The 10104-nt window shown below is 53.9% G+C and overlaps 1 protein-coding gene across 3 annotated transcripts in view; it reads right to left on the bottom strand.

Annotated features, from left to right (window-relative positions):
• Nucleotides 1-10104, bottom strand: part of SHF (Src homology 2 domain containing F) — a 34812-nt gene that overhangs the window by 15719 nt on the left and 8989 nt on the right. Inside the window, exons 2-7 of one of the 3 annotated variants that reach the window (XM_060294328.1) lie at nt 9706-9847; nt 6902-7111; nt 5348-5488; nt 3925-4096; nt 3662-3781; nt 8-2094 (exon numbers count right to left, since the gene is read on the bottom strand). In XM_060294328.1, coding sequence (XP_060150311.1) covers nt 1875-2094; nt 3662-3781; nt 3925-4096; nt 5348-5488; nt 6902-7111; nt 9706-9847 — 1005 coding nt within the window. In that variant the 3' untranslated portion in view covers nt 8-1874. Of the gene's footprint in view, nt 1-7; nt 2095-3661; nt 3782-3924; nt 4097-5347; nt 5489-6901; nt 7112-9705; nt 9848-10104 lie in introns of those variants that run through there. The other 2 variants (XM_030842705.2, XM_060294327.1) reach the window with 2 other exon arrangements.

The raw sequence follows: 10104 nt of genomic DNA, 5'->3' as shown, positions 1-10104 counted from the left end.
TGGGAAGAGGAGGGGAGACCCTGGTGAGTGGGGCCCTCTCCGGTCATCGTTACCACCCCACCACCCGCTGCAAACATGGTTGTTCCAAGCCAGCTGAGAGTGGAGGCAACTAGGGAAGGTGGAGGTCAGTCCAGCAAGCAGGGAGGGGATGTAGGGGATTTTGTAAGTAGGCAGCAGTAGGTACTGGCTTTGTGGTGAGGGCACTGGGTGTGCCAAGAATATGCAGGTGGAAACAAGCTATCAGCACCACCCCCCAACCCAGGGATCCAGTCGCTCCTGCCTCAGCCTATGCACCTCCCCCAGCCTATGTGACCAGGGCCAGTTTACCCTCCCCCTCCTTGAGCTGTGGGGGAGGACATCTGTGTGGGGGGAGCTCTTGGTGCCTCGTGAACACAGACACCCTTGGCAGGACAGTGGGTGGACACATGCGACAACCAACCAGGCGAATCTTGGTTGGGGCTCTCTTGCAGAGACTAGGGGAGAGAGGGAGCTGGACATCACCCCCAAATCTGGGAATACTCAGCTGCCTTGTCCTGGGGACAGCCCTTCACCCTCCTGCTAACTGGGCCTTGGGCCAATCCCCCAGCTCATCTATCCAGCTCTTCTGCCTGGGATGACATCATCTGTGAGGCTGCAGCTCCATCCCCTCCCTCAGAGAGGACATGCTCCACTGCCTCTCCCATCTCCCCACCACAATCCAGGAAATCAGCATCAGTGCCCAGCTCTGCCCACAAGACAAGGACCCTGCTGCTCAGAGCTCTGGCCAGCTCCCAGCAAGAACGTTTGTTCAAACTACCACAGGCCTCATCGGCCAGGCCCCAGGTCTGAAACTCCAAACAGGCAATGGGGAAACCATGCTTGGGAGAGCCCTGAAGCCCGAGTACTTGTTTCTGCTGGTCAGAGCTTACCTGGGGACAAGAGCCGGGCTCAGAAGCTGGTGTGGGAGGTAGGACTGGGGAGGGGGCTGCCTCCTCGTGAGGTTTGCCACCCTTGAGAGGTGAGGCTGGCAAACCCCCTCACTTGCTTCCCCTGTCTGTATACAAAGAGGGCTCTGACTTGTCCCATTTCACTAGGGCCACAAGTGAGAAAGCACAGAGCGTGGGGAGACTAAAGAGGAAAGGGATGGGAGGAAAAAAACAGGCCCTTAACACCATCCTTCCCTCCCCCGCCCGCAGGGTACAGTTCCCTAAAGCCTGGGCATGTGTGTCAGGGTGTGGGACCATCCTTCATCTGCAGGGCTGAGATAACGGCTGAAGTTGACAGTGACCACGCAGGCCCTGGGGAAAAGAGCAAAGGGCCTGAGGAACACATACAGCCCCTGGGGCAGTAGAGAGGGGAGGCAGTGAGTGGTTGCCCTTCCCTGTCTGCCCTATGCCAAAATCCAGACCCAAGGCTATGGGCATCAGGGTAGGCCCTGTGCTTCCGCAGTTTGGGGACAGCCCCTCCCCACAGTCCACTTGACAGAATCCCCTCTCCTGAAAACTGTACATTGTATCTTCTCCTTCAGGGACAGATCTGGCCAAGAAGGGCAACAAGTGGCCAGAGAACTGAGTTGGCAGCTGAGCGCTCAGCCTCCACACCTGGATAACTGACCTCCTGGGACGAAGTCCCAAGGGTCCATTAAGACACAGCAGAGCCCTTGCCTGACCCTCAGGGAACTGAGGTGGGACTAGCTGGGCAGCAGGGCTAGGGCTGGCATGGCTTTTGGAGGAAGCTGTTTAATTACCAGTGAAAGCCCTTCCATTACAGAGAGAAGAGAAACCATAATTGTATTTCAGAGAAGCCATTTATATGTAAACGAGGCCCTGGCAGACAGATGCTGGCAGGGCCTGATCAGCCTGGGCTGGAGCGGTGTCCAGGCCGGCCTCCCCCTTTCACTCCTCAGGATAAGGCAGGGCCCAGGCTCTGCTCTGTTCTACTCTGCTCGTGTCTCTTCTTGCCTTGGACCATACCAGACTTGATGGGGGGTGGAGCTGTGTAATGGAACAGTGTGGTTCTTGGAGTTGGCCTGAGCTGGGTTCAGATCCTGCTCTGGGCACTTTATTAGCTGGTGGCCTTGAGCAAGTCACATACCTCTTTAAATCGATTTTCTTTCTATAAAGAGATTGATCTTGCAGGACGGTAGCTGGTTTGGAGATGGTATGTATGCTGCTTGGCACATAGTAGATGCTCTATGAATCTTAACTATAATTTTTAAAGCAATACACATTCTGAAGTTATGTAGATCAAATTTTTGACAAATGAATTTTTCCTAAATGCTCCTTTGATGTTATAATTTGCAGACTCCCCCAGCATAAGAGGTGGAAGAAACCTAAGAGGTATCCATTGACATATTTTGCAAAGGTAGAAACCGAGGTCCAGAGAGGTTAAGTGATTTGGCTAAGGTCACACAGCTAGTTTTTTTTTTTGCAGTACATGGGCCTCTCACTGTTGTGGCCTCTCCCGTTGCGGAGCACAGGCTCCGGACGCGCAGGCTCAGTGGCCATGGCTCACGGGCCTAGCCGCTCCGCGGCATGTGGGATCTTCCCGGAGCGGGGCACGAACCCGTGTCCCCTGCATCAGCAGGCGGACTCTCAACCACTGTGCCACCAGGGAAGCCCCACACAGCTAGTTTTATTAAAACCAAGAATGAAATTCAGGTTATCTGACTATAGTCTAGCATTTTTTCCATTATCTTGCAGTGAAGTTGAATAATTATCCTCCAGTGTATCTAATACTCCCAAATTTCCATATATTGGATATGTCTGAAGTGGGGGTGTACCTGTACTCTAATGCCCCCTAGAAGATGTGACAGGAAGTGGTACAGATGCCCCAGTAATGATGGGGCATGTGAATGGACACAGCACTCTGACAGGCTGCTATGTGGGATGCAGGTTCTACCAGGCAGAGCTCCTAGGTACTGAGGAGAGGACTAGCCATCCTGCCAGTAGAACCTGGGAGGCTGATGCTGGTCTCTGTATCTGTGCCCAGAGTGGAAGGCTAAGGAGGAGGAGGAGGAGCCCTGCCTCCCCTGCCTCTTCCAGGACCCTTTAAAGCCCAGTTGTCAGCCGCTAGCACCCAGACCTTCTGCCCTCTTCTTCAGAGTGAACAAGAACAGCTTTGTGTCCACTGCTCCATCCTCCTCCCAGCACCCAGCCTCCATCTCACCCTGTTGAGTCCCACAGGCAAAGTTCCTATCTCCTTGCCTGTACTTGTAGAACATCTTGGGCTTCCGTTAATAATGATGATAGTGATAATTCATTAAGCACTTGGCACTATGCTAAGTGCTTATTTCATTTAATCCTTCCCTGTAAGTCAGATATGATTATTCCCCCATTTTATAAGGAAACTGAGGCCCAGAGAGGTTAAGGGGGCCCCAGGCCACAGAGCTAGAAAGTGACAGAACCCTTCTAAGCTGCACTCTATAGCTTGACTGCTTCCCCCAATGGACTCTGCGCTCCCTGGGAGCCGGGGCTGAGCCTCAGACCTCTCCAGATGCCCAGGGCTTGGCACAGAGTCGGCACATGTTCACAGGGGATGAAGTTCTCCCCAGCCTGGCTGGGCATGGGAGAGATACTGGCGGCTCCTCCTGTCCTGCTGGTTATCCTCCCACCGATTCCCCTTGGAGTCATCCTGACAGGCTCACTCTGCCTGAAGCCACCAGCCAGCAGGCCCCACTCACTTGAGGGACAGGGAGAAGTCGTTCTTGCTGGTCTCACTGTTGCGCACCAGGTAGCTGGCCTCTTTGCACAGCCGGAGCAGGTTCTCGGCATCTGTTCGACTGATGGCCCCGTGGTACCAGCTGAGGACAAGAGAGAGGAAGGGGGGGCATCTCTGCTGGGTCCCTCACTGTCCAGGCCCACCCATTCTGGGTGTCCCCTGCAGGCAAGCCGGTGCCAGGAGGGGAAGGGAGGGGTGAATCCCCAGCTGGACACAGACACTCACACCTGGTTTTCCAGAGGCAGTGCTGGGTCTGTCCACTCCCCCAGGGGGCTGCTGGGCTCCACGCTTAGGGACTTGGCTGACTTGGGGTTCCCTGTAGAGAGTCGGGGAGGGAGCCGCCCCTTCTCCTCCCGGCCAGGTGACAGGCAGCTCTTCTCAGATCCTTCAAACTGGGCTGTGGGGGACATACCAGTCATAGACTCTGAGGACCCTAGAGATAGAGCCCTATAGACTAGCCAGTGCTCCATCCCCATTTCCAGCCAAAAGGGGGCAAAGGAATGCTCTGGAAGGGTGGGGCGTGCTCATGAGCCTGACCAGCTCTAGGGACAGTATCCTAGGTCCATCCCTGGGTGGGGCGGGGGCGGGCTCAGCTCTCCTGTGCCACAGGGCCTCCCAGTACCCACACCATGGCAGGAGAGGGAAGAAGACAGCAACATGAGAAACCACTTAAGCTCCTCCCTCTGGAGGAGCTGACTGCCTTCCCTTATTCCATCCCCCTCAGGGTGGCTTCAGTGCTGATAATATTGTTTCTTTCTCCTCCTCAAGAGTTCATTACCGTTCTCCAAATCACCCTGCCAAGCCGTTCTGTAGAAATGACTTATCGATCTGAGAACAATTATCTGACTCCCCTTGGTGCCATCCTGACAGGCTAATCCTGCCCAAAGCCGCCAGCCAGCCCGCCCCTCCCCCGCTCCCAAGGTCGCGGCCCACAGGCTCCCCTCCCCCACCCACAGAAGCCCAGCAGAGGCAGCTCTGGCCTCCCAGACTGGGACAGGCATGACCGCTGAGCCTGCCCAGGGAGGGCTGAAGCCAGTGAGCCAAATGGGCACGAGCACACATGCACAGATGACAGAGACCCTCCTTCAGCCTGTATTTACAAAATACCCACTCACACCCACGCACAAATGTACAAACAGGTGCTCATGCAGGTGTGCGTATGCACAGATGCAAGCACATCCCTGGCTGCCCATTCTGGGTAAAACTGAAAGTAGATGAAGTGTTCAGTGTCTTTTTTCTCCGCCTAGCACTTTCAAGCCCTCATTGTCTTTCCAGTCACCAGATACAAAGATCAAACCTTTCCTTTAACTTCCTGTGCTAGCATCACCCCTGCCTCAGGCGTTATTTGCACTGCTGAGGGATCTGGTCAGGCAGAGCTCTGCCCAAAAGACTGAATTTAGAATAATGGATTTTTATGGCATGGGGGGGAAAGATATTTGGAAGGGGCCTCCCTCAGGAGATACCTTCCCCACCCCTTTAGGGGAGGGAGGAACGTGTACTTTGTCCCTTCCATCTTCCTCCAGGGCGAGAGGGATTCCTCCTGGGTTCTCTGAACTCTGCCCCACCTCTCTGCTTCTCCAACCCAATCCACAGGGCCTGAGGGCTGAGAGGACACATCACCCTGGCCAGAAGCCCCCAAAGGACCCACCGCTGCCATCCTCCAGGCTGGACTCAGGGAGGGGTGAGGCTGGACCGGAGATGTCCCTGTCCCCGTCGGGAAGGGAGGGGCTGCTGTCCAGCTGTCCCACCGGTGGAGGCCAAGGTAGGTCTTTGATGACCTTAATGTCAACTGGAGCCAGTAGCAGCAGGGAGAAGAGAGACAGACAGGGACAGAGACAGAGAGAGGCAGAGATTGAGACACCATAACCCAGAGCCAGGACACAGGACAGCCTAGAAAGGAGGAGGGTCAGAGCAGAGGCAGGGGCAGCTTCTGAGGGAAGAACAGGACTCTCAGAGGACTGGGCGGAGCCACACTGACCGCACCATGGCAGGTGGGAGGCTCCAGGAGCAAACAGCCAGACACAGGGTCTTGCTCTGCCAGCCCCACAGGTCCCCTTTATTTGACCTCTCACAAGCCTCCAGGGCCCAAAGGGCCCAGGAAGGGAGGGAAAAGCATGACCAGGAACTGCCCGTACTCCCCAGCATCATACCTGGACACCCACACAGCATCCTGGCACGCCCCACCTTGCCTCCCTTCCCCCTTTCGCCTGCAGCCTGGGAACTCATGGGCAGCGAGACCGAGACAGCCCAGCCTCAGGCTGTCAGGAAAACTCAGAAGCCAGAGCAGATGTTTTATTAAAATTTACCCACCACACCCTCAATCCTGAGCCTTGACAATTAGGAGAGCCATGCCACTGGCGGCTGCAGGACTGCTAACAGGTTTCCTAATGAGGAGCATAGATTTTCCCATTAAGCAACTCAAACAGTATTGATTCTCCAAGGAGACTTCGGGAGATAAACGGCCCATCCTCAATGGTGCACGCTTTACGGGAAACAAATTAGGAACCTGTGGTTTCCCAGTCTGGCTGCCAGGGTGGGGAGGACAGAGTGGAGAGCCGGGTCCAGCTCCAGGATGAGCTCCTTGCTCAAGGAGGGCTGAGGAAGACATGGGAGTAGGAATGAGGTCTAACGGCACTGAAGTCCTTTATGTTCTCACTGAACAAGGCTCTTGTACCAGGCTCTTGTATCACCCACTCAGGCCCTCTCTATGTTGGACTCTGGGCCTGGGATGGACACTGGGGTGCTTGGTACAGGAGAAACCTGATGATTTCTCCCTCTCCCCACTGGTTCCTGCTCCTGAGAAATACCCTTGGGGCTAGGCTATACACACAGTGGGTTTTCACTGTCTGGAGTGTCAGTGCTTTCCTTTGTTATGTGTACGTATTTAACATATGCCACAAGTTTTATCATTTTGTTTGGAATTTCTTTATTTTTAAGTATACACCGCCTCCCAAAAGATGGAAGTGGCTCAAGCCTCTTGGCCTCTGAGAGGTGGTGATGCAGGGAGTCATCCCCGACCCTGCACACAGTTCTGTGTCCACACCGCCCAGCTCACCACTCTCCATGGTGCAACTCAACTGCACTTCCCTTGAGCCCAGCTCCTGCCCCCCACCCCCACCCCAAGTCCACTCCTCCCATCCCCCTGAGCCTGGAAAGCTGCTCAGAGGCCTCAGCAGACCTGCCCTCTCCACCCAGGACTCACCTGCAAAGGCTTTGGAAATCCGCTCCTTCTTCCACTCCCAGGGCTGGTCATACTCCTCAGGGGGCCTCTCATCATCCTCTGGCAGGCGGGACTCCCGGGGCCAGGAGGCCCCCTCACCTTCCGGGGTGGCCCCCTCCTCCTCCTCTGGCTCATAGGGCGTGTCATACAGAGGCAAGGGCTGAGCTGCTGTTTCCTTGGAGCCCCGGATCTCTGCCAGGGCAAGGCAGGAGGGAAGGTGTGAGCAGTCCTGGCTGCCTGGCTCAGCGCCCCCAGTAGCACTCCCCAGCTACAAGCCTTCAGAGGAGATGCTGGCTGTGGGGGGAGCCCAGTGACCACACATCTGGGGTCCCTCACCCTCAGAACACCTCTAGGGTTCCAAAAGCATGGGACCCAACAGAGGCAGGGGCAGAGAAGCACCAGAGTGAAAGACAGAAAAAAGATCCTGCAATGGCCAACAAGGGCTGGGGAGCTGAGGCTTACACATTTAGGAAACTGAGGCAGGGTCCATCTCCATCTCCTTGCTACTCAGATCCATTTATTTCCTTGTGTCCCAAGTTATGTCATTTTGCAATCAGAAAATCCTTCTTTGTTGCTCAGGTACTGCTGACCACCCCCTCCTTGAAACTGTCCCCTTTGGACAAGTCATTTTCATGGACTGTCCTCCTCTCCCATCACCCCCGTTTGGTCTCTTTCCCTGGATCCTCTCTTGGTCTCTGTCCGCCAGGGCCAAATCTTATTCATTTCTCCCTGCTCTCACTCTCCAGTCTCATGGCACCCTTTGCATCTATATGTTTCCAACTGCCATAAAAATGTTTCACTTTGATGTTTCAAACTCACTGCTTTCCCCCAAAATTCTTCTAGTCTGTTCTGTGATTCTCTTTTGGGGATCACTGACCCAGTGAAAATCTGATAAAAGCTATGGAGCTACTCCCCAGAAAAATGTGCGAATTTTCACATACAATTCCACGACACTCATGGACCTCCTGGGGGTCTACACCCTTCTCATCTAAATACACTAGCCGCCCTCTCACTTTCTCCATTTCTGTCTACTACACTGCTCTCCTTGGTCCTGACCCTCCTTCATTCTCTGAATCCCATGTGTTCAGTGCCAATACCTGATGACTCTCCCCCTCAACTCTCCACGTCTAGATTACTGCTAGGGTGAACCTCCAATCTACAGGCTCATGTTTCAGGGGCTCCATGGAATGACACTCCCTACTGCTCTCTGCTCCCTCACCCACCTCTCCCAGGGAGGGAGAACAGCTTATCTGATTGGCCAGTGGAAGCTTCCTTTCTTTCCCAGATTTGCCTACTTGCAGAGAGAGAACATTCTGGTTCTTTCTCCTCCTGCCTCCGTGCAGGGGCCTATAGCTGTCCTGAGTTGCCCAAGCCTGAGTAAGCAAGTTTAATTCTGTGGTGAAGTATTCTTAGCTATGTCGTTCTGGTGACATAGCTAAGTAATGTTCTCCAGTCAACTTTATCAGTAATAAAGCTGGCATTGCTATCTCCATCTGTTTCCTTAATCCTATTCCTCAGTTATTTCCAAGCTCAGAGAGGCAGAAAGGGGTGTTAATTATTGGTCCCTTAAAGCCTCAACAATTTCCACGATAGCCTACTAACTCATCTTTCTTATTTTTTAATTAATTAATTTATTTATTGGCTGAGTTGGGTCTATGTACGCAGGCTTTCTCTAGTTGCGGCGAGTGGTGGCTACTCTTCGTTGCAGTGTGCGGGCTTCTCATTGCAGTGGCTTCTCTTGTTGCAGAGCACAGGCTCTAGGTGCGTGGGCTTCAGTAGTTGTGGCTCACGGGCTCTAGAGCGCAGGCTCAGTAGTTGTGGTGCGCGGGCTTAGTTGCTCCGCGGCATGTGGATCTTCCCAGACGAGGGCTCGAACCTGTGTCCCCTGAATTGGCAGGCGGATTCTTAACCACTGCGCCACCAGGGAAGCCCCCTAACTCATCTTTCTGATGCCCAGTTCTTCTAGTGTGTTCTGTACACCAAAGCCTCAGTAATCCTCTAAAAATGCCACATTCATCCTGTTCCTTTCTTGCTCAAGAATCCATAATGGCTCCCTTCCCATGTTTGGAGCAAGTCCAAATGCCTCATTTGAGCCTTCAAGACCTGCACTACCCCCTCTTGGCCTCTCTCATTTTAGCTCTCCTGTATGCCCAGCACTAAGATTATTTGCCCCTGAACAAACCTTCCTCTCATCCTTCCCTGGGGCCTTGGCTTACACTGATTCACCCCTGTCCTCCTCTCTGATCACCCACATTGTTCCCTTTCCCTGGATGCCTTCTTGACCTCTGTTCCCCAGGGCCAGGTCTCATTCACTTCTCCCTGCCCTCACTCCTTGAACTACTTGCTCAATCTCATGTGCATTGCATCTGCATTTCTAGTCATGTGTTTCCAATTGCCATAGATGTTTGCTTCGAGGTCCCATCATTTCAGACCCATCACCTTCCCTAAAGCTAGTGATTCTCTTCTTGGGATCAATGACCCCCAGCCCACACCACTAGCTTGTCATTCATGACTATCCCAAATGCTTCTGTTGTCTGCCCTTTGGTTGTATGGCCTTCTCTAGCACCTCACGTCTCAGGCACCACAAGTCCCAGCTTCTTCTCCAAAATGACTATCTTGAAGACAATGGCCACCCTCCCCAAAGACCCAGCAAAGGCTTTCTCCATATTTTCTAGGGACCAAGGAATCAGTCCTTAGACTTGTGGGTCCCAGAGCCTGTTCTGCAGATACTCAAGCCTCAGGGAGCAACCCCCACCCCCACCCCCACCCCAAACTCCATCACTCACCGGCCATCATCTTTTGGGCCTCATAGGGCTCCATGTAACCGTCATTCTCGGGGACCTTCTCTGGGGCTCCTGAAGCTCCTATTGGGCCTTCACCAGTCTCCTGAACATCAAACGGATCCGCATAGTCTTCTAGAATTGCTAGCTTTGGGAAGAGAGTGAGGGGAGCAAGCTTCAGACGTCTGAGAGACAGCTCTGCTTCTCCCCAGGATGCTCTGTCCATGGGAGCAAGAGTCCTGGGCAGGCTGCCCAGGAGCTTGGATGGGGAGAAGCTCTGGCTGTTCCTTTGCAGGGGTCCCCACTAGGCTGCCAACAGAATGGTACATCTTTCTTTTCTGTTAATTTTGTGCCTCTGGCCCATTCCCTAGGCTAAATGGACAGGATGAGGCTCTGGGCTTTAAG

The sequence above is a fragment of the Globicephala melas genome, chromosome 2 (genome assembly GCF_963455315.2).
Source record: "Globicephala melas chromosome 2, mGloMel1.2, whole genome shotgun sequence".
Taxonomy (NCBI): Eukaryota; Metazoa; Chordata; class Mammalia; order Artiodactyla; family Delphinidae; genus Globicephala; species Globicephala melas.
This window is presented reverse-complemented; position numbering and strand designations above follow the sequence as displayed.